The 25,064-nt window shown below is 39.9% G+C and overlaps 1 protein-coding gene across 8 annotated transcripts in view; it reads right to left on the bottom strand.

The window, feature by feature from the left end:
- The window catches only part of STAG1 (stromal antigen 1), a 400,292-nt gene that overhangs the window by 4,120 nt on the left and 371,108 nt on the right, over positions 1-25,064 (bottom strand). For 6 of the 8 annotated variants that reach the window (XM_036266503.1, XM_036266501.1, XM_036266502.1 and 3 more), the window contains 4 exons: positions 14,671-14,876; positions 3,938-4,112; positions 1,404-1,514; positions 744-858 (listed from right to left, as the gene is read on the bottom strand). In XM_036266503.1, the coding sequence (XP_036122396.1) occupies positions 744-858; positions 1,404-1,514; positions 3,938-4,112; positions 14,671-14,876 (607 nt within the window). The remainder of the gene's footprint in view (positions 1-743; positions 859-1,403; positions 1,515-3,937; positions 4,113-14,670; positions 14,877-25,064) is intronic. The other 2 variants (XM_036266505.1, XM_036266504.1) reach the window with 1 other exon arrangement.

Raw genomic sequence — 25,064 nt, 5'->3', positions numbered from 1 at the left:
GCAAACCTGGCCAGGGCCAAAGTTAATGTCTTACTATGCCTAGTCCATATTCTGCATTGGGTCATGTAGGAGCATGCTGTGTATCATCAGCCTCTAATTTTAAGTCCAAGAGGCCAGATCTAGTGTGAGTTATTTTTCAAGAAGGTAATAAGAAGGAACCAGTTCTTATTGTTGGCGTTTAAAAATCTGAATGCTTTGGCCCTGGCCGGTTTGGCTCAGCGGTTAGAGTGTCGGCCTGCGGTCCGGAGAGACCCGGGTTCGGTTCCCGCTAAGGGCACGTACCTTGGTTGCAGTTTGTCCCCAGCCCTGGTCGGGTCATGTGGGTGGCAACCACTCGATGTGTCGCTCTCACGTCGATGTTTCTCTCTCTCTCTCCCTCTCACTCTATCTGAACAAAAAATGGAAAAATGTCCTCAGGTGAGGATAAAAAAAAAAAAAAAAAAAAAAAAATTAAAAATCTGAATGCTTTGAAAGTTGGCTAGAAAAGCATGTAAGATCATCCGAATGACTGCAGACCTTACACTGGCCCTGCCCATTGTTGGTTAGTGTTCCCCCCTCACTCTTCCTCCCACAGATTTCTGAAGAAAACATCCCTCCACTAACACCTTCACTTATTTATTTTTTTTGAAGTCCAAATAAGAGCTGTTTATTAGCCGGCCAGTGTCTGATTCCAAACACCCCTGTGACCGAATCTTCGGAATCAGCCTTATTTTAACAGAAGAAAAATGTATTAATTTCTTTACCAGATCGATAACCATGGTGTCTTCAAATTCTTCATTCATATCTTCTAACTGGCTCCGGGATGACATCATCACATCTTCAAAAATGGGCTCAGCATCTTCTTCCATTAGGCCCCGACTGAGAAGGAAAAAGCACAGCCAGAAAGCTGTTCAGATTTATTGAATTAGGAGTCCTGGCTCTTTCTTACATTAGGTTTTCTAACCAATGAAAGCACACCTTCCAGTTACAACCTAGAGACTGCACAAATTATGATAACGAGCTCTTAATTAAAGATCATTCAGTTCACTCAGAATTTTATCTCAGCTCATTAGAAGTATAATTTAAATGCAATAACAATAATAGTAGTTAACATTTATTTAGCTATGTATCCATTCCCCCAAAACTCTAAGTAGTTGGTACTCTTATTCCAAAATTTACAAATGAAGAACCTGAGCACAGAGGTTTAGAACTTGTCCAAAGCCACACAGCTGGCAAGTAGCACAGGATTTAAACTGAAAACCTCCAGGGCCCATGGCCTCTATTTCTATCCTATGCTGCACAGCAGATCCTGAATTATGATTTTAACTCCTAAGACCAAACAGCAGAGAAACAAACCCAAGTCATTCCACAAAATGACCAGCATCACACAGTCATGTTCATGTGATAGTGGATGTGACACTTACACGGCATGCCTCACTCCAGTTCTCACTTTCATGTAGTTCATTCCTGTTCTGTCCTTCCGATTTAAGTCTTCTAATTTTGGCTGGCCTAACCAAGAGATCTGCATCTGAGGACTAAGAGACAGCACTATTATTCATTTTGTGGCAGCAGATAATGAAATTAGCTAATAAGTCCTATGCTAAGAAGGCTGTAGTTGGCTGGCCTAATCCCCATTATAGGGGAGTTAGCTGGATTTATTCCAGGGCCAAGGGGAGAACATTATAAAAGGATCTGCCTTTGTAGAAATGGCAATAGGTTTCCCAAAGAGATTCCTAAGTGTCCAAGAGAACCTGGCTGTGGCTAGTTGTTAGATATGAAGGAAATCCCCAAATGTGCCTCTTTGACATGAAGGCAATTAAGCAGTAAATGCAAAAAAGGTCCTGGAAATGAACTATTAGTAGAGACAGATTCTTCAGCGTCAGCCCAGGGCCCTAAGAGGGTAGAGGAAAACTTTTTCCTCTTCTACAGGTGCTTAAATTATCAGCTTAGTTCAGCAAAATCCCTGTCAAATGAGTACTTCTTACAAAATCCCTGTCAAATGAGTACTTCTTAGATGTCTGTATTCAGCTGCTGCCATACTCTCAAGGTGTTCCTAGATGGGCAGCTAGTTCCCTAGGGACAGAAATAGATACTGGCCTGGTAGCTCAGAACCCTCCAGAGTTGAAAAAGGAAGGGTATTACAGTTTTTCTGTCCTGAGGAGATATGGAATCAGGTGCATGCTGGGCCAAATCTCCACCTGTATTCAATACTTACTGGTACATTAACACTTGCAATAAACATGCCTCTTGGGACTTTTACAGGATGTTAACTTGAATGATTTTTAGAAGATAAAATTTGTTGCATGAAGTTCTCTCTAAGCAGCTTACTTTTCAGTGGTTCTCAACCTTCCTAATGCCACGATCCTTTAATACAGTTCCTCATGTTGTATGTGGGCATATCTACATGTGGGCGGACCCACCTGGAGAGGGATAGAGGAGCGGTGTCTCGGAAATATGTGTTTTCCAATGGTCTTAGGCAACCCCTGTGAAAGGGTCGTTTGACCCCCAAAGGGGTTGCTACCCACAGGTTGAGAACCGCTACTTTACATAATTATGTGGGGCTACCACCTTGATGAAACCTATAAACCTATAGCTGGTAAAAGAAGGCAGACCACAGCTAGGAGGAAATGACAAGTGTTAAGGTCAGGGAAGGAAGGCATGCAGCTCAAATAAGGAAGAACGCACCCTGCAGAAAGCTGGTCATACAGTAAAACCACCTTCTACGAATGCTCAGTTATGTAGTGGCTGACAATTATCCTTTCAGCTTTGAAGAAAGGCAGATCCTCAGAGCAAAGATGCCTTATGAAAACCTAGGATCTGAATACTACTAACACTGCCTCTCTCCATTTCTAACCAGCTAAATTTGTTGAGTTCAAGTGAGAATTCTCTCTTATCCATCAGAGTAATTCATAGCATTACCCCAGTATAAATAGAAACACAAGTGAGGAGCTAAGAGAATTTCAAAGTCAGATGGAAAATAACAATAACAAAAAAAACCACTTAATTTTTCTATAATAGCAAAAGTCACACAATCACCTTTTTCCAGAGCCCTGGTACTAGAAAACATTTTAATTGCTATGATGGGAAAAGGTAAGATCCTGATTTTATCTTAGTGAAAGGGCGAATAATTCTCAGGATTTATCAAATATCTTAGTAATTCTCTTATTTATTCATTTTATTAAATTTTTTTTTCATTTATATTCAGATAGAGTGGGAGGGAGAGAGTGGGGAAGAGAGAGAAATATCAATGTGAGAGAGACACATTGGCTGGTCACCACCCACACGACCCCAACCAGGGCCGGGGACAAACCCCGCAACTGAGGTACGTGCCCTTAGCGGGAACCGAACCCAGGAATCTCTGGTCCGCAGACCAACGCTCTAACTGCTGAGCCAAACTGGCCAGGGCATCTTAGTAATTCTTAATTTATAGTTTAGGTTTAAAATACTAACTTAACCAAGATAAAATATTAATTAAATGGATGATAAAAGTAATAGTCTATTTATTTGGTGTTCAGACTAGTACAGGCTCTTTTGCTAAGGAAGTAACCTGAATGTCTTCTTGGAAAGTCTCTCAGAAGAAAAAGACCTGCCCAATGAATGTGCAAGCTCTGACTTAAAGTAGCATTTAGTGAGACTTCATGCATTTAAAAGTCTCTGGACTTGGCCCTGGCCGGTTTGGCTCAGCGGTTGGAGCGTCGGCCTGTGGACCAGAGAGTCCTGGATTCAGTTCCCGCTAGGGGCACATACCAAAAAAAAAGTCTCTGGACTTGGAGGAACTGATATCCACAAGTGTTTGCAGACTTCTTATTCATCTTCTAATGTAAACTGTTTAATCTTTATTTCTGATTTTGTTTTCTCATGAACTGACCGGTAACATGGCCTGATGAACAAAAAGTTTTTCTTAGTTTCTTTAACAGTTATAGGTTTTATGTCAAGAAAATGAACTTTCACTACTTACTTGTGTAAAAAGTCGGGTTCAGAACCATGTTCAGACTCAGGTTCCTGAATTTGCTCTCCCATGGGCCGGCTATTTTCCCGCAGGACAGTGGAAGTGAGCTGTGGTGCTGGCAGAGGTCCAGGAGTCTGAATCATGGTGTCAGTCCTATTTAGCCATGTATTATCCAGACTTTCATCTGTAAAATTCCAGTTAAGAGTCACACAATGTCATGGGTGAAGTACACTCTGGTAGAAGTTATAGCACAGACTTGAACATGGCTCTGGAGTTAAACTGCCTATTCTGAATCCCAGTTATACTACTCACTTGTGTGACTTTGTATAAGTTGTTAAACTTCCACAATTCAGATGTCTCATTTACAAAATGGGGATATCAGTACCTATCCTCATAGATTTGTAAGGATTAAATGAAGTAATGTATGTATGTGTGTGTGTGTGTGTAACCATCAATTGTCAGCAAAATGGGGATATCAGTACCTATCCTCATAGATTTATAAGGATTAAATGAAGTAATATGTGTGTGTGTGTGTATATATAACTATCAATTGTTAGCCATCCTCACATTATCATCTATTTCATGTCCCTCCATCTCTAAGGATTAATTCATGATAAAAGGGGAAGAATGGGGCCAGCTTGAGACCCCTGTAACCTTCCTTTACCCAAGCAATAAAGGGCCTATTGGGCCTTACAAGGGTCCCACACAGTAGCATTTAAAGTCTGGATGGCCTTTACCGAGAAGTTAGCAAATCCTGTTACGCAGTTAAACACTGGTCACCAGAGAAATAAATCCTTTTTCCAGATCATTCATGTGGGGATGGGTAGAGAGGCTCACTATTTTTATGCCTCAAAGTTCTACCTCTTCAGGGAAATCTTCCCTCATCACTCATCCAGCCCATCACTCATCCAGTTAAAATTCTCTTTTAACTTCTAGAGGAAACAGACCATCACTCATCCAGTTAAAATTCTCTTTTAACTTCTAGAGGAAACAGAATCCTTCTTGCTCACTAGGACTAAATTATACACTGTCCTGCATTGGCAGGTTATTTGCCATGTGCATATGTTATCTCTACCTAGATTTAAGTTTTTTCAAGGGACCAGGAACATTTTCCTTCTTCTGATCATTAGATTAGAGGAGATTAAAGCATTAGTTGCATATCTAAACTATATCCTGATAAAATATTATTTTCTTTTAAATCCTCACCTGAAGATATTTTTCTGTTGATCTTCAGATAGAGTGGGGTGGGGTGGGGGAGAGAGGAACATCGATGTGAGAGAGAGACATCAACTGGTTACCTCCCACACAACCCTGACCAGGGCTGGGGACAAACCGCAACCAAGATATGTGCCCTTGACCAAAATCGAACCCGAGACTCATTGGTCCGCAGACTGACACTCTAACCGCTAAGCCAAACAGGCCAGGGCTATCCTGATAAAATATTACTTAAAGTTCCTACCATAAAAATACTAAATTTTTGGGACTTCTGGTCAAGATGGCGGTGTAGGTAAACGCAGTATTGCGTCTTCCCACAACCACATCAAAGTTACAACTCAACTACAGAACAACCATCACTCAAAACCGCCTGAAATGGAGCTGAATGGAAGTCCTACAACTACGGAATTAAAGAAGCCGCTGCATTGAGACTGGTAGGAGGGGTGGAGGCACGGTCGGGCTGGTCCCACACCCACGTGTGGCAGATAAAAATTAGGAGGATACCTTGGCTGGGAAGGTCCTCCCTGAGGACTGAGGGGTCCCCGTCCCACACCGGGTGCCCAGCTCAGGCTTCCAGTGCCAGGAAGAGAAGTCCCCATAACTTCTGGCTGTAAAACCAGCAGTAACTGAGGCTGAGGCTGCAGGAGCCCCCAGGCAGCTTGTCTTAAAGGGCCTGCACACGGACTTACTCGGACTTGCATCTTCCAGGCTCCAGCATGGGGGAGGCAACTTGAAAGGCACCAGAGTCATATGGGGAAGAGCTGAGTTGTTTGGCTTGGGAGTGAGGGCTGGAGAGGTGGCTTTCTCCTGGACAGATGTGCTGTCAGAGGCCTTTGTTCTTTTGGTGAGCCCTTCCCTGGGACGGCAGTCGGCCGCTATATCTGAGACTCCAGCAACCTGGCTCACACTGTTTGCTCTGCCCTGAGGCCCCACCCACCCAACTTTCAGGCCCACCCAAGCTGTTGCCAGTTGCTTTACCATAGGATTGGCCTGTTTTGGATCCTGCTTCAGGTTTTCCTAAATTCTTTCCAACAAGCAGCATCTGGTCTCAGCTAGCCCCATACTTCTTGTTAAGTTATACACAGAAACAAACACAGGGAGGCAGCCAAAATAAGGAGACAAAGAAACAGATCCCAAATGAAAGAACAGAACAAAATCCCAGGAAAAAAACTAAGCGAAAAGGAGATAAGCAACCTAATAGATCCTGAGTTCAAAACACTGCTTATAAGGATGCTCAATGGACTTTGTGAGAACCTCAGTGAACTTAGTGAGGGCCTCAAAGCATAAAAAGGACCAGTCAGAAATGAAAGAGGCACTAACTGAAGTAAAGAATAATTTACACAGATTTAATAGTAGAGTAGGTAAAGCCAAGAAGCAAACCGTTGATTTGGAACATAAGGAACCAAAAAAACAACAAATCAGAACAGCAGAAAGAAAAGAAAAAAAATGAGGCTAGTGTAAAGAGCCTCTGGGACTTCAATCGTGCCAGCATTCGCATCTTGGGGGTGCCAGAAGGAGAAGAGAGAGAACAAGAAATCAAAAACCTATTTGAAACAATAATGGCAGAAAACTTCCCTAACTTGGTGAAGGAAACAGACATACAAGTCCAGGAAGCACAGAGAGTTCTAAACAAGATGAACCCCAAGAGGCCCACACCAAGACACATCATCTTCTAAATGCAAGAGATTCAAGACACAGAGAGAATCTTAAAAGCAGCAAGAGAAAAGCAGAGTTACCTACAAGGGAGTTCCCATAAGACTGTCAGCTGATTTCTCTCATCTTTTTTTTTATCCTCTCCCAAGGACATTTTTCCATTTTTGTTCAGATAGAGTGAGAGGGAGAGAGAGAGAGAGAGAGAGAGAGAGAGAGAGAGAGAGAGAGAGGGAGAGAAACATCGACGTGAAAGTGACACATCGAGTGGCTGCCACCCACACGATCAACAGGCTGGGGACAGACTGCAACCGAGGTACGTGCCCTTAGCGGCAACCGAACCCGGGTCTCTCTGGACCACAGGCCGACGCTCTAACTGCTGAGCCAAACCTGCCAGGGCTGTCAGCTGATTTCTCAGAAGAAACTTTGCAGGTCAGAAGGGAGTGGCAAGAAATATTCAGAGTGATGAAAAGCAAGAACCTACAACCAAGATTACTCTATCCTGTAAAGCTGTCATTTAGAATCGATGGCCATAAAAAGAGTTTCCCAGACAAGGAAAAGCTAAAGGAGTTCATCACCACCAAACCATTATTATATGAAACGTTGAAAGGTCTTTTTGAAGAAAAAGATAAAAAATATGAACAAAGTGGCAATGAATACATATCTATTGACAATGGAATCTACAAACAAAATGAAAATGCAGAACAGAAACATTCTCATAGATACAGAGAAATTTTGTTGGTTGCCAGATGGGAGGGGGTATGGGGGAATGAGTGAAAAAAGTGAAGGGATTAAGAAATACAAACTGGTTGTTAGACTGACAAACCTCAAAGGGATGGGGGAGGTGGGGGTGGAAGAAATAAACCAAAGAACTTATATGAATAACCAATGGACACAGACAACAGTGTGGGGAAAGGCAGGAGGGGGCGGGAATGGGGAGGAGGGAGTCAATGGGGGGAAAATGAGGAACATGTGTAATACATTCAACAATAAAGATAAATTTAAAAAATACTAAATTTTTATTATTAAAAACAATTTTTATTTATTGATATTAGAGAGAAAGGGAGAGGGAGAGAGAGATAGAAACATCAATGAGAGAGAACATTCACTGGCCATGTCCTGCATGCCCCTCACTGGCAATTTGGTCCACAACTTGGGCATGTGTCCTGACTGGGAATTGAACCAGCAACCTCCTGGTACATGGGTAGACGCTCAACCATTGAGCCACACTGACCAGGTCTAAATTATTTTCTTAATATGAAAGATTAAAAAAAAATACTACTGATAGACTTCTGGTCAAGACAGTGGCATAGGTAAATGTGGTACTCGCCTCCTCCCAAAACTACATCAAAATTACAACTAAACTACAGCCAACCATCATTCAGAACCATCTGACATTGAGCTGAATGGAAGTCCTACAACTATGAAATGAAAGAAGCCACATGGAGAGTGGTAGGAGAGGTGGAGGTGCGTTAGGGCTGGTCCCACACCCATGTGTGGCAGACAAAAATCAGGAGGATACCTCGGCTGTGAATGTTCGCCCTGAGGAGTGAGGGTCCCTGTCCCACAAAAGGCACCCAGCTCAGGGTTCCAGTGCCAGGAAGAGAAGTCCTCATAACTTCTGGCTGTAAAATCCAGTGAGAACTGAGGCTGAAAGAGGCTGATGCCTCTGGAGCTCCAGGCAGCTCCTCTTAAAGGACCCATTAAGACTTACTCAAACTTGCACCCTCCAGGCTCCAGCACGGGGGAGGCAGCTTGAAAGGCACCAGACACATACAGTGAAGAACTGAGTTGAATGGCAACAGGGTGAAAGCTGGAGGGACAGCTTTCTCCCGGACAGATAGACAGAGGTGCTGGCAGAGGCCATTGTTCCTTTGGTGAGCACTTCCATAGGGTGGCAGACAGCCACCATATCTGGGACTCCAGTAACCTGGCTCACACTATTTGCCCCACCCTGGTGATTCCCTGAGGCCCTGCCTACCCAAATTTTGGGCCCACCCAAGGTGTTTCCAATGGCTTTACCACAGGATTGGCCTGTCTTGGATCCTGCTTCAGATTTTCCTAAAATCTCTCATACAAGCAGCATCTGATCTCAGGGAGCCCCTTACCTCTCGTTAAATAGCCCCAGGCCTGGCACTAGAACCAGCCAGCTTTGGTTCACAAGTTGGCTCTTCCTGGGTACCTCCAAGCTCAGCACAAGAAGCAGCCACTGGCAGATCACTTTGTAGCTTATGCCGGGTGGCCCTGGGAGAGCACAGGCAGTGGCTGACCTTGTCCTAGAGCCAGCACACCTGCCCTGGCCGGTTTGGTTCAGCGGTTAGAGCGTCGGCCTGCGGTCCTGAGAGACCCGGGTTCGGTTCCCGCTAAGGGCGCATAACTCGGTTGCAGTTTGTCCCCGGCCCTGGTCGGTTGTGCGGGTGGCAGCCACTCGATGTGTTCCTTTCACATCGATGTTTCTCTCTCTCTCTCTGTTCCTCTCTCTCCCTCCCACTCTACCTGAACAAAAAATGGAAAAATGTCCTCGGTGAGGATAAAAATAAATAAATAAATAAAATCTTAGAGCCAGCACACCCAGTGGACAGCTTCAGACACATTGAAACACCACCACCCAACCACCTCCACAAGTGACATACTCAATGAGTGGACTCAGTGGGTACCAGAGCCCTGCTGAAATAAGTCTTGCTCTGTGTGATGGGCTCCTGCACAGCTGATTCTCCAAGGTAGTCAGAGGCCAGTGGTCAGTGGGTACAGCCAGTCCTTGCAGCTGATCAGCCTGAGTAACCCTTCCCATTGATGTGCCAACAGCAATCAAGACTAACTTACAACAGAAGGGTGTAGAGTCCACACGAGGGGTGCACCCTGAGAGCCCAGCTGGGGAGATCAGAGAGGCTGTGCCACTGGACCCTACAGGACACCTACAACAATAGGCCACCCTACGAAGCCTAGGAGACATAGCAACTCTACTTAATACCTAGAAACAAACACAGGGAAGCAGCCAAAATGAGGAGGCAAAGAAACATGTCCCAAAGGAAAGGAAAGGGAAAGGGAAAGGAAAGGAAAGAACTAAACAAAATGGAGATAAGTAATCAGATGCAGAGTTCAAAACACTGGTTATAAGGAAGCTCAAGGAACTTAGTGAGAACTCCAAGGAACTTAGAACATCAACAACATAAAAAAAGGACCAGTCAGAAATGCACTAACTGAAATAGAGAATAATTTACGGAGAATCAATACTAGAGTAGGTAAAGCCAAGAAGCAAACTATTGATTTGGGATATAAGGAAGCGAAGAACACCCAATCAGAACAGCAAAAAGAAAAATGAATCCCAAAAAAATGAGGATAGTGTAAGGAGCCTCTGGGACAACCTCAAGTGTACCAATATTTGCATCATGGGGGTGCCAGAAGGAGAGAGAGAGCAAGGAATTGAAAACCTATTTGAAAAAATAATGACGGGAAACTTCCCTAACTTGGTGAAAGAAAGAGACATACAAGTCCAGGAAGCACAGAGAGTCCCAAACAAGATGAATCCAAAGAGGTCCACACCAAGACAAATCATCATCAAAATGCAAAAGGTTCAAGACAAAGAAAAAATCTTAAAAGCAGCAAGAGAAAAGCAGTTTGTTTACTACAAAGGAGCACTCATAAGACTGTCAGCTGATTTCTCAAAAGAAACTTTGCAGGCCAGAAAGGAGTGGCAAGAAATATTCAAGCTGATGAAAAGCAATGACCTACAACCAAGATTACGCTATCCTGCAAAGCTATCATTTAGAATCGATGGACATATAAAGAGTTTCCCAGACAAGAAAAAGTTAAAGGAGTTCATTACTACCAAACCAGTATTATATGAAATGTTGCAGGGTCTTCTTGAAGGAGAAGAACAAAAATATGAACAATAAAATATCTATCAACGATTGAATCTACAAACAAAATGAACAAGCAGAACAGAAACAGACTCATAGATACAGAGAACTTTTTGTTGCCTTCCAGATGGGAAGGGGCTAGGGAGATGAGTGAAAAACATGAAGGAATTAAGAAATACAAATTGGTTGTTAGACTAATGAACCTCAAAGGGAAGTGGGGAGGGAGGGCAGGATGAGATAAACCAAAGAACTTCTATGCATATATACATAACTAATGGACACAAACAATAGTGTGGGGAAGACGGGGGGGGGGGGGGGGGGGGGGGATTAGGGAGGAGGAGGTTAATGGAGAAAAAGGGGGTATATCTGTAATACATTCAACAATAAAAATAAGTTAAAAAATACTGGTATGTCTTCCCATGTTTTCCCCTCCCCCATTAAAGCTCAGAGATGTGTGCATATTAGGTTCCTCATCTGCCATAAGCATTCCATCTCTGTGTACTTCTCAGGTTTCTAAAAGTTTGTCAGATGCATGTGTATGTTTTGTTAGCTTTTCTGTACTTGGAAATGCCTACCTATTGTTTGATTAAGGTACTCCACCAATCCAAAGCTCACTGCTGATCTCTTTTTAATTAATCAGCAAGAATATGTTTTATCTTATTTTATTCATACCACTTTTTAGTCAACATTTAATTCAAAACTTTTAGTCTCTGCTGCACTTAAAATTTTATGATTATAAGAACGATATAAGAATGATCATCAAACAACAAGTGTTGGCGAGGGTGTGGAGAAAAGGGGACTCTAGTACACTGCTGGGGGGAATGCAGAAACTGGTGCAGCCACTTTGGAAAACACTATGGTGTTACCTCAAAAAATTAAAAATTGAATTGCCATTTGATCCAGTGATCCCACTTCTAGGAATATATGCTAAGAAGCCTGAAATATCAATCAGAAAGAATATATGTACCCCTATGTTCATAGCAGTACTATTTACAATTGCTAAGATCTGGAAACAGCCCAAGTGACCACCAATAGATGAGTGGATAAAAAAGCTGTGGTACATACACACAATGGAATGCTATGCAGCTGTAAGAAAGAAAGATCTCTTATCCTTTGAGACAACATGGAGGGACCTGGAAAGTATTAGCCTAAGCAAACAAGCCAATCAGAAAAAGACAAGTACCACATGATCTCACTTATTTGTGGAATATAATGAATACAACAGTCTGAGGAACAGGGCAGACCCAGAGACGTGGAAGTAACCCTCAGAAGAGGAGGTGGTGGGGGGAGGGAAGAGATAAACCAAAGAACTTTTAATATGCAAGTACGCATAACCGATGGACACAGACAACAAAGCCGGGGATGGGGTGGCAGGGATGGGGAGGAGGGTGTCAATGGGGAAAAAAGGAGAAACATCTGTAACAAAATAAATTAATAAAAAATTTAAAAAGAAAAACAAACAAACAAAAAGAATGATCATAAACCTGGCTGAGTAGCTCAATTGGTTAAAGGATTGTTCTGATATGCCAAGATCCCAGGTCAGTGTACAGATAAGAATCAACCAATAAATGCATAAATAAGTGGGACAACAAACTGATGTTTCACTCTCCCTTTCCCTCTCTCTAAAAGTAATCAATAAAATGGTTTTTAAATTATTAAAAAAAAAAAAAAAAAGAGAGAGAGAGACTGATCATAAGAATGGTTCTTAAACTGGTACACTCATCTTTCAGCTGTCTACTTACTACATGTCATCTTTTCCAGAGTATCTTTCCTGATTCATTAAAAGTTTGGCCACTTCTTATATGTTCCCAGAGAACCTTTCTGACCAATCAGAGCACTTACCATGTTGAACTGAAACTGCCTGCTTCTCTGTCTTCCCATCTGAACTAGGAGCTCTTTTATTATTAATAGGTCGTCTCCAGCATCTAGCACAGTTCTTAGGAAGGTGCTTGGTAAAGACATACTGATTAAATGACTTCAGGAAGAATTTACTCTTCATGAAGAGATCCTCCTAACCCCTCAAGATTCTGCAATGGAAACACTTCTTGCAAAGCTCTCTCATCGTAATACTAACAAATGAAAACTCTACTGCCTAAGGGTTCTCAGTCTATAATCTTCGTCACTTGGTGAATTTCAAATAGACATAAAACAAGTTTATTTATTTTTTTTTTGCAATTTAACAATTACCAAATCAGGTTAGCTGGTCTATATATGCTTCTCTTAGTCCTAAAGATAATCATATTGACATAACCATTATTGAAAAACATTCTTTTATTTTATTTAAATTCTCCAGGCCTTAGTTTCTTCTGTGTAAAATCTGGATAATAGTGTAGAACTCAGTTGATTTATAAAAAAAATGTATACAGCATTTACTGTGTGCCAGGGACTTACCTAAGTATTTTACAATAATTAGTTAAATGATTTAATGCACATAAAACACACTCCTAGTACATAGCAAGATCTGATGAATGTTGGCCAATATTAATGTTACATCTGTGAAAAGCTGTGAATAGGAAAAACATATATATATGGAGAGAGAGAGATAGAGAGAGAGAGAAGGAGAGGGACAGAAAGAAGGACAGAGAGAGGGAGAGGGGAGAGGGAGATTGGCTGTTCTAGAAGACATTTTCAAAGGGAAATATCCTGAGTAATTAGAGAACAGTGAAAAATTCAGGATCCTACAGTACAAGGACAGGGTTTTGTATTTTAATTGGCTGGACCCAAAATATTTTAAGTCCCACAGCTGAAACTTGAAAGGAAATCTTAAACTTTTATTCTGTAAATATTTTCAATTCTTTTATTCTCTTTAAAATATACAGTCAGCCTAATTTACTAACCAATGCTGTGTAAGAGGACTTACTATATGATGATGACGTCCTGATGACAGCAGCTAACATTTATTGAATACTGCCTATGTGCCATGCACTTTGCTAAATAATTAAATAAGTATATGTACTGTTTTATTTGAAATATCTCATTTAATATTCACAGTAGCTGACAGGATAGGTATTCTGATCAACCTTCATTTGATCAGTGATTGAGGCTTAGAGAGGTTAAGTAACATGCTCAAAGGTCACAAAGCTGAAAAATGAGAAAGCCAGGTTTGAATTCTAGAACTGATTTTAGAGTTTGTACTCTTCATCAATAGTCAATACTGCCTCCCCAATGATGAAAGAACGCTAGATTTAAATTCTAATTTTGCCACAGATTTTAGCACAATCTTTGATGAGTCACTATCTTTTAGGCAGCAGAGGTGAGATGCTGAAAGGTATATAGAAAGTTGCAAAAAGCAGCAAGAACACAGGATTCAGATCACTGCCCTCTTTTCTTGGTTTGGAGAAAATTTCTTAGGAGAATCATGAAGATGGGAAAAGATTATCTGAAGAAATAAGCATTTAACTTTGCGTTTTCTCTTAGTTTAAAAGTAATGCTTTGTTCTAATAAAGGAGTTTTTAGTCTTTTTGGATATATGAATATCAATTATTGATATCTTTTCATTATAATTTAATGCCTCATTCCCCACAGTTCACGAGTGTTGTAAAACCAGATTTGGCCAACACTATTTTAATATAGAAAAATAAATGATCCATCCAAGTGGTAGAGATGGAAAGCTGTTCTGATATATTTCATTTTTTCTGATATATTTCAATGGTCTACCTCCAAAGTACCAGAATCTCTCCTATACTAGTAGGGATTTTGACAGAATAACATTATAACTATCTTATTTTAAATTTTAATGTATCAGAGGACTATGGTATGGGATCATTTTTATAAACCACCATACCTGTCCTTTTCCCCCTCTGTGCCCATGCTCTTTCAACTTCTTTTTTCCTTCATCCTTTTCTGTCCCCCTTTGTCTATTCCAACCTTTTGGCCTGAATCTCTCAGTGTGTATCAAATATAAAAGAAAATAATATGCTTAATAGTATCATCTTGTTTCAACAGATTATTTGGTACTTTATTTATCTCTATAATACCAGGAAACCTGTTTGCCTCATAGTAAAAAGGCAGACTTACCTTCTACTCGTTTCTTGTGAAGTGGGGGTCGTCCTTTTTTATTCCTTACTGAGGAGGTTTTGCTGCTACTACTTCCACTGTTCACAGACATTCTATCATCTTCACCTCCGGTGACTAACGAATTTCTATAGGAGATAAGTGGAAGCCACACATCTTCCCTCCTTTCCATCATCTGCTCCGTAAGGAATTTTTCTAGGTATGAATGACTAGAAACACAATAGAAGAAAGAGTGATTTTCATTTTTTCCATAATCTCAGGCTTGCTCAGAAGGTTCTGGAGAATCCCTAAGGGCACACTTTTAACAGTGGTTACTTTTAGAAAGAGAGAGACTGAGAATTTAAGGTTTTGCTTCACATATTCCTGGAAATCTTTTAAACAAGGGTATGTATTACTAAGGGTGTGTATGTGCATGTATATATGTATAGTCCTTCCTATATCCTTTGTTTTTAAATACCAATAAAAAAGCAAGAAGTTGGCTCAAAAAGGTTGCTGAATTTTCTTTTTTTTTAAATTTTATATTTTTTCCATCACCATTTATTCCCTCTATGCCTTCCTCCACTTCCTCCCCCTGCAATCATCACACTGTTGTCCGAGTTCTCTTTTTTGAGAAAAAAAAAGTTGAATTTTCTTTTAAATGTTCAAACCAAGGTAGCAATTCTGGAATGGTAGAGTGAGGAGCTTTGCATACACACCTTCTCCCCAGCGAAACAACCTCTTAACTGGTGAAAATTACAAAAGACAGTATTTGAAGTCTTTAGATTCTGTCCTAAGGACATATAGCAAATAGAGGAAACATTTATTCAAGAAAATCTACTAAATCTCAGTAAGAGATTTAGTGAGAGTCTAGCATTTGAACTACACCCTGTATCATTCCCTTGTCCCCTTCTTCCCCACCACAGCTCTGTGTAATTAAAACTCTACTTCAGGAGCTCTACTCTGGGCAGACATGGATAAGAAGATAGGGACTGCCCTGGAAGAAGCAGACAATCTATGTGTCTCTATTTTAGACAGAAGCTGGGAACAATGACCCTCCCCCGAAACCCCAATTTGGGTAGTAACTCTACTCCAGGCACAGCAGGCTAAGAATACTGGGCCTTGACTGCCCCACCTCAGCTCCCTTGTAGAGCAGAGGTTCCATACCTGGAGGGGCAAGCCGAGAACCAGGGGTTACCACTGGACCCCTGCCCATAGAACAGGGGTGTTATTATGGAAGAACAGTACCTGTTCAGTGGCATGAAAATTCTTTCAAGGGTCTGAGGCAGACCATAGGAAGAAACTTTCTAGCTCTATCTTAGAAGACTGACTTTATTTGGAATAGAGTATATAATATTTCTTGCCTAAGGGTGTTGTGGAAAAACTGGAAATCTTAAAACACAGTAAGAAGGTGCTGGTAATTCTTAAAGGCAACAAATAAGAGAGTGGAGCAGCCAGAAATTTAAGAGAACCAAAGCTAAGAAGATCTTGGGATCACAGCCCTCTTGGAATGAGAAGGATGTGTACCTATGCTAAACTGCACCCATTCATGGGCAAACAGAACAGGGAATGGGGCGGCTTTGAAATCATTCACCAAACCCCGCACAGATCTATCAACATAGGGAGGAAGCCTCACTGGCACAAGAGGCTGAAATGAAACCTCGAACCAAACGCTGGCTGAACAATAAGCTGCTTTAACCCAAGAGCAACTCCCAGAAAGCCAGGCTTAAAAATAAAATCACAACAGACTGGTTTCCAGTTCTGCATGCAAGGAGCTTATAAATTGTCAACTGCATCCATACAACAAGTACAAAGTTGAAAAGACTGAAAAAAATCAACAACTCTTCCTGGATGAACGAGAGAGGAAAATAGTGGAGACAGGTGAATACAGGAGGTCATAGCTTACTGAAACAAACACACAAGCAGAAACTACCTTAGAAACTATTACTTGGGTAGAAAAACCTTAGCTGTAATTCATAAACTGCTGGAGGCACACTGTAGACAAGTCTGAGAGTTACAAACTCCAGGGTACCCAGTTATAGGGGAGGACCCCACAATATTGGAGCCTAACTGACAAGGGGGAAGGGAAACAGCCAACTCCAGCTCACTCTACTCATCCTGTTCCATCTGAGGGTGGAGAAAACAAACAAAAAACCTGAGAAGTACATATAAAGTTCATAGTCCAGAGGCAAAAGTTCACTAAAAGTCTAAGACCTAATCACAGGACTACAGAATGCTTCCTTTCTCCTTAACACCTCATTACCACATTATTAAATGCCTAGTCACAGCAGTTCCTTTTATCCAGTACATTATGTCCAGCTATCAAGAATAAATTACAAGGAATACCAAAAGTTAAAAACCACAGCTGGTCACCTGGCTAATGTGGCTTAGTGGTTAAGCACTGACCCACACACCAACAAGTCGCCGATTCCAGGTTGTGGGCCCAATCCCCAGTGCGGGACATGCATGAGGTGGCCAATTGATGTTCTCTTTCATCAATGCTTCTCTCTCTCCCTCCTCTCTCCCTTCCTCTCTTTCTAAAAATCAATAAAGAAAAAAATAAATAAATAAAACAACAAACAGTAAGAAGAAATGGAGCAAGATCAGAACCAGACAGAACAAAAAGGCTATAATTTTCAGACTGGGAATAAACAACTGTGATCAATATGCTAAGGGCTTTAATAGAAAAAGAAGAAAGCCTCTGATGGGCTTGTTAGTAGACTGGAAAAGGATGAGGAAAGAATCTGAGCTAGAGGATATTTCAACAGAATCCTCAAAAATTGAAAAGCAAAGAGAATGAAGATTTAAAAAGCACACCCATAACATCCTAGGACTGTACTATAAAAGGTATAACCTATGTATAATGGGGATATAAGGAGAAGAGAGAAAGAGACATAAGAAATATTTGAAACAATAATGATGAAATTAGTATTAGACATCAAACTATAGCCTGAGTGGAGCAACAAATCAATGTCTTTCTCTCTCTTCTTTCTCTCATTTAAAAAAAAAAAAAGGCACCAAACCACACATCTAGGAAGCTCAAAGAATTTCAAGCAGGATAAATGCCAAAAGAACCACATCTAGACTTATCACTTTCAAACCACAGAAAATCAAAGATTAAGAAAAAATCCTGAAAAAGCCAGAGGAAAAAAGTACTTTAGCTACAGAGGAACAAAGATAAAAATTATATCCAACTTCTCTTTAAAAAGCATGCAAGCAAGAAAAGAGTGGAGTGAAATATTTAAAATGTTAAGAGAAAAACACTGCCAGCCTAAAGTTTTGTGTCTTTAAAAATTATTATTCAAAAGTGAAGGAGAAGTAAAGACTTTTTCAGACACATAAAAATTGAGAGACTGTTGTCAGTAGACATGCTTTGTAAGAAATATTAAAAGAAGTTCTTTAGAGCCCTGGCCAGTTTGGCTCAGCGGTGAGAGCATTGGCCTGTGGTCCAGAGAGACCCGGGTTCGGTTCCCGCTAAGGGCATGTAACTTGGTTGCAGTTTGTCCCTGGCCCTGGTTGGGTCGTGCGGGTGGCAGCCACTCGATGTGTCCCTTTCACGTCGACGTTTCTCTCTCTTTTCCTCTCTCCCTCCCACTCTATCTGAACAAAAAATGGAAAAATGTCCTCGGGTGAGGATTTAAAAAAAAAAAAGTTCTTTAAAGAGAAAGAAAATAATATAGGTCAGAAACTTGGATCTACATAAAGTAAGAAAGAGCACTGAAGAAGGAATAAAGGAAGATAAAATGAAATCTTATTTTCTTTATTATTAGTTGATAAAGATAAAGAAAACAAATGTTTGTTTATAATAATACCAACAATGTATTTGATTATGTATATTGTATACAAACATAATGAATGACAGCAATGATACAAAGGATGGCAGGGATGAACTGGATTATTTTATTAACTTCTACTACTTGTGAAGTAGACTTAGCTTAGCTGTAAATATGCACTGAAAACTCTAGGGCAACCACTTAAAAAAGTATCAATATGCTAAGAAAGAGAGTAGATAGAATAAAAAAAATGTTCAAATAAAAACCACAAAAAGCAGAAAAAGAATGGAAGACAAAAAATAGGAGTGAAGAACAAGGGCAACAACAATAGTAAGGAATATGGTAGATATTAATCCAACTATATGAACATCAATTTGAATGTTAATGGTCTAAATGCACCAAGTAGAAGGCAGATTGTTAGAGTAGATCAAAGAATAAGACCCAAATATAAGTTGTCTACAGAAATTCACTTTAAATATAAAGACACATATTGATTAAAAGTAAATAGATGGAGAACGATATACCACGCTAACACTATTCAAAAGAAAGCAGGAGAAACTATATTAATTTCAGACAGAGCCGACTTCACAGCAAGGAAAGTTATCAGGGATAAAGAAGGGCACTACAAACTGATAAAGGGGTCAATTCTCCAAGAAGACATAATCCTCCTTCTGTAAGTGCCTAACAACAGAATATCAAACTATATGAGGCAGAAACTAATAGAATTGCCAAGAGAAACAGATGAATCCACTATCAGAGTTGGAGAGTTCAACACCCCCTCTATCAGAAATGGATAGATTCAGCAGGCAGAAATCAGTAAAGATATAGTTGAACTCAACTACACCATCAATTACCTAGATATAATTGATATTTTCCTCATGCTCACCTGGAACAGTCACCAAGATAGACCACATTCTGGGCGGTAAAATACACCTTAACAAATTTACAAGTATAGAAATTATACAATGTCTGCTCTCAGACCACAATGAAATTAAAGTAGAAATCAACATTAGAAAGCTATCTGGAAAAATTCCCAAATATACAACACACGTCTAAATAACACATAGGTCAAAGAAATCACAAGAAATTTAAAAACATTTTGAACTAAATTAAAAAGAAAATGCAACTTATCAAATTTGTGAGATACAGTGAAAGCAGTATTTAGAAGGAAATTTATAGCACTGAATAAGATCTAAAATAATGTTCCACCTTAGGAAACTACAAAAATAAGACCAAATTAAATCCAATGTGAAAGAAAATAACAAAAATTAGAGATGAAATTGAAAATGGGAAATAGAGAAAAATGGCAAAATCAAAAGCTAGTTCTTTGAAAGTTGATAAGCCTCTAGCCAAGCTAGCTAAGAAAAAAAGTGAGAGGACACATCACTACATAGAACCTATAGACATTAAAAGGAAAATAAAGGAATACTATAAACAACTTTATGCCCACAACTTTGACAATCTAGATGAAACAAACCAATTCCTTGAAACCTATAATTTGCCAAAACTGACACAAGAAATAGACAATCTGACAGGCCTATATCTATTAAACAAATTGATTCAATAATTAGTAATTCTCCAAAACAGAAAGCACAAGGCTCAAATGAGTTCACTGGTGAATTCAACCAAATATTTAAGGAAGTAAATATACCAACTCTGTACAATCTCTTTCAGAGGATAGAAGCAGAGAGAATACTTTCTAACTCATTTTGAGGCTAGCAAAACCAGACAAAAACATCACAAGAAAATTAGGGACAAATATCTTAATGAGCATAAATGCAAAAAATCCTCAATAAAATATGAGTAACTAGAATCTAACAATGTACTAAAAAATTATATATACTATATTATAGAAATGTATACCTGAAATCTATAATTTTATTAACCAGTGTCATCCCAATAAATTCAATAAAAAATAAAAAAGGTTTAAGAAAAGTCCTAACTTAAAGACTAATAAATAAATGTGTCCGGCTGGTGTGGCTCAGTGGTTAAGCGCCAACCCATGCACCAAGGGTCGCCAGTTCGATCCCTGGTCAGGGCACATGCCTAGGTTGTGGGTCTGATCCACAGTGGGGGGCATGCAGAAGGCGGCCAATCGATGTTTCTATCTCTCTTTCCGTCTCTCCCTTCTTTGCTCTCTAAAATCAATAAAGAAAAAAAAAAGACTAATAAATTTTATATACACAATGACCAACAGGGATGTAATCCAGGTATGCAAGGCTAGGTTCATCATTCCAAAATTAATATGATCTGTCACATCAATAGAATAAAAACAGAAAAATCAAACGATCATATCAATAGATACAGAAAAGGTGTTTGACAAAATCCAACACCCATTCATGATAAAAACTCTCAGTAAACTAGGAAACTTCCTCAACCTGATAATGAACATTTATTAAAAAAACTGTACAATGAACATCACATTTAATGCTGAGAAACTTAGAACTTTCCTACTAAATCAGTTACAAGGCAAGAATGTCCCTTCTTACCACTCCCCCTTTCAACACTATACTGGAAATTCTAGTTAATTCAATAAGACAAGATAAGGAAATATAAAGTATACAGATTGGAAAGGCAGAAACCAAACTGTCCTTAATCACAGATGACATGATGAAAATCCAATGTAGAAAGTCCTAAAGAACTGACAACTGCTAGAACAAATAAGCAATTATAGCAAGGTTGCAGGATACAAATTTAATAATATACAAAAGTCAATCGCTTTCCTATATATCAGCAATGAACAAGTGGAATATGAAATTAAAAACACAATGCCATTTACATTAGCACCCTCAAAAATAATTACTGAGGTATAAATCTACCAAAACACATACAAGAGCTATATGAGGAAAACTACAAAATTCTGATAAATGAAATTAAAGAACTAAATAAATGGAGAGATACTCCATGTTCAAGGGTAGGAAGATTCAGAATTAAGTTAGTTCTTCTAACTTGATCTATTGATTCTAAGCATTTCCCATAAAAATCTCAGCAAGTTATTTTGTGGATAATAACAAACTGATTCTAAGGTTTATACGGAATGGCAAAAGACCCAAAATAACCAACACACTATTGAAGGAGAAGAGCAAAGTTGGAGGACTGGTACTACCCAACTGTAAGACTTATTATAAAACTGCAGTCTCACCACTTTGCAATATATATACATATCAACGCATCACATTGAACATCTTAAACCTATACAATGTTATATGCCTAATATACTATCTTAATAAGGCTGGAAAAAAATAAGCTATACAGTAATGAAGATAGTGTGGTACTGGCGAATGAATAGACTCATAAATCAATGGAACAGAAGAGAGTGCCCAGAAAGAGACCCACATAAATATAGTCATCCGATCTTAGAAAAAGGAGCAAAGGTAATGAAATAGAGCAAAGATAGTGCCTTTATAAAGGGTGCCAGAACAACTGGACATCCACAAGCAAAAAATTAATCTAGGCACACACCTTAAACATGTCACAAAAATTAACTCTAAATGGATCACAAACCTAAATGTAAAACACAAAATATAAAATTTTAGAAAATCAGAAAATCTAGATGACCTTGGGTATGGTGATGACTTTTTGGATACAACACTGAAGGCAAGATCCCTGCAAAAAACAAGTGATAAACTGGACTTGATTAAAATTTTTAAACTTCTGCTGTGCAATAGACACTGTTTAGACAATAAGACAATCACAAATTGGAGAAAATATCTGCAAAATACACCTCTATAAAGGATTACTATCTAACATACAAAGAACTGTTAAAACAATAAGAAAACAAACTTTCCCCTTAAAAAATGGGCAAAAGACCTAACAGATACCTTACCAAAGAAAAGATACAGATAACAAATAAGCATATGAGAAGAATGTGCCATACCATGTTATCAGGCAAAAGTAAATTTAAAAAAAACAACAATGAGAGGTTTGGCTCAGTGGTTGCAGGTTGGATCTCCGACTCCAGGGTGGTACGGGAGGCAATCAGACACAGTGTGTCTCTCTCAGAGATGTTTCTCTCTCTCTCTCCCCCCCACCCCCTTCCACTCTATCTAAAAATCAATAAAAAAATATCCTCAGGGGAGGATTAACAACAGACAAACAAACAACAATGAAATACTAATTACACTTCTATTAGAATGGCCAAAATCCAGAACGCTATTAACAAAATGCTGGCAAGAAAGCAAAATGGTATATCCATTTTTGGAAGACAGTTTTGTGGTTTCTTACAAAACCAAACGTACTCTTACTATGTGATCCAGTAATTACACTTCTTGGTATTTACCCAAAAGAGTTGAAAACGTATATTTTCATAAAAACTTGAAGCAGCTTTATTCATACTGCCAAAACTTGAAAGCAACCAGGAAGTCCTTCAGTAAGGAGATAGATAAATAAACTGTGGCACATTCAGACAACAGAATGTTATTCAATGGTGAAAAGAAATGAGCTATTAAACTATAAAAAGATGGGAAGGAACTTAAAATACATATTACTAAGTGAAAAAAGCTGATGTGAAAGGGCTACATACTGTATGATTCCAAATATATGACATTCTCAAAAAGGCAAGACTATGGAAACTAGAACAATCAGTGGTTGCCAGGGGTTGAGGGTAGAGGAGAAAGGATGAACAGGCGGAACACAAAGGATTTTTAGGGAAGTAAAAACACTCTGTATGATACTATAATGACGGGTACATAGCATTATACATTTATATAAATCCACAGAATGTACAACACTGAGTGAACTGTAATGTAAACCATGGACTACGGGTGATAATAATATTTCAAGGTAGGTTAGTCAATTGTAACAAATATACCACTCTACTGACAGATTTTTTTTTTTTTTGTTAATCCTTACTCAGGGGTATTTTTTCCATAGATTTTTATAGAGTGGAAGAGAGGGAGGGTAAAAAGAGGAGGGAAAGAGGGATGGAGAGGAGGAGAGGGAGAGAAACATTGATGTGAGAGATACATCAATTGGCTGCCTCTTGCATGTGCCCTAACCAGGACTGGGGATCAAACCTGCAACACAGTTATATACCCTTGACAGGGAGTCAAACCCATGACCTTCACTCTAACCATTGGCCAGGGATGGTGATGAATATTTGATAATAGAGGAGGCTATGTATGTGTGAGGGCAAAGGTTCTTTGTAACTACCCTCAATTTCGCTGTGAACCTAAAAGCTCTAAAAACAAATAAAGTTAAAATAAATAAATCATATGCTTCCTTGTTCGTGTGGCAGATTGTGCACACGCGTCTGCCCCTCTCAGGAACAATCAAAAAGGAAACTTTCAAGCTGCAAGTCCCCTGGCTGACTGTGGGGAAAAGTAAAACCCTGAATTATGATAGCAGCTTTCAAGCCACACACACATCCAACAGTAAAAGGTCCAACAGTCTAACTGACTAATGAGGTTTAAACATAACTTTTGATTAATAAGAGGTCTATGCTGACACAGAGGTGATCCCAAGGTACCCAAGCCAAATGATAAAAAAAAAATAAGGGAAAAAAGATCACAAGATACTTCAAAGTTTGTTCATCCAAGTCTTATAAATAAACAAATGACCAAGCAATTGACATCAATTTCAGGGAGGTGTGGGCAGAGAATCAGTATTAAGAGTAGCTAAATTGGATTCCAAAATGGCAGCAGAGTGAATGTGCCCTAACCAGGGCTACACAGACCTTCTCCCAGGATCAAACTGGAATTACAACTATAATAAAAACAAATTGTTGGAGCAGCAAAGGCTCTGGAGCAGACATCCATCCCCAGGCAGCAGCAGTACAGATTAGCAGCTGGGACCCATTCCCAGAGGCATCAACAGAGGCTGATCAGGAGTGGTGCCCCAGCCTAAGCAGCTTCAAGACTCCTATAGCTGAGACCTGCCCCTGACAACTGCAGCAGTAGGTTTGGAGTGGAGCCCCAACCCCAGCAGCAGCAAAGTCCTGTGCGCTGAGCATCCTCAGCCCCCAACAGCAGCAGAGGATTGGGAGCTGAGAGTACCCCCTGGCAACAGCAACAGCAGTAGCAGCGCAAAACAGGAGCTGACGCTTGCCACCAGCAGCGACTGATCAGGAGCTGAGCTCCACCAGGCAGCAGACACCCCAGAAGCACACCAGCGGGACTGACACACCCCTAGCAGAGCACCAAGGTGGCCAGCGCACCCCAGAGAAGCACCAGCAGGACTCATACACCCCAAAAGCACACCAGCTGGGCCCATACAATCTAAGAGCGCATGACACAACAGACCAATACCATCCACCAGTTGTCAGTCCTCCAGGACTCACAGTAGGCAAGAGACACCACACACCAAAACAGTCTGGGAGGCACAGCAGCCTTATTTGATACACACTGACCTGCCTACACATTCCAACATCCCTCACCGTGCCTAGAACTACCAGACTGCTAAAATGGTGAGACAAAGAAACAACACCCAAATTAAAGAAAAGGAGGAATCACCAGAAAAGGAACTACATAAAATGGGAGAAAGCAATTTTGTCAGATAAAGAATTCAAAGCAATAATTTTAAGGGTACTCAAACAATTTAGTGAGAACTACCTACAACTTAATAAGAATTCTAAAGAGCTCAGTGGGAACCATATCAGCTTAAAAAAAGAGATAGAAGCTATGAATAAAAATCAAGAGGAACTAAAGAATG

Source organism: Molossus molossus, unplaced genomic scaffold (genome assembly GCF_014108415.1).
Source record: "Molossus molossus isolate mMolMol1 unplaced genomic scaffold, mMolMol1.p scaffold_m16_p_18, whole genome shotgun sequence".
In the NCBI taxonomy this organism is placed as follows: Eukaryota; Metazoa; Chordata; class Mammalia; order Chiroptera; family Molossidae; genus Molossus; species Molossus molossus.
The sequence above is the reverse complement of the archived record's forward strand: the minus strand, read 5'-3'. Positions and strand labels throughout refer to the sequence as shown.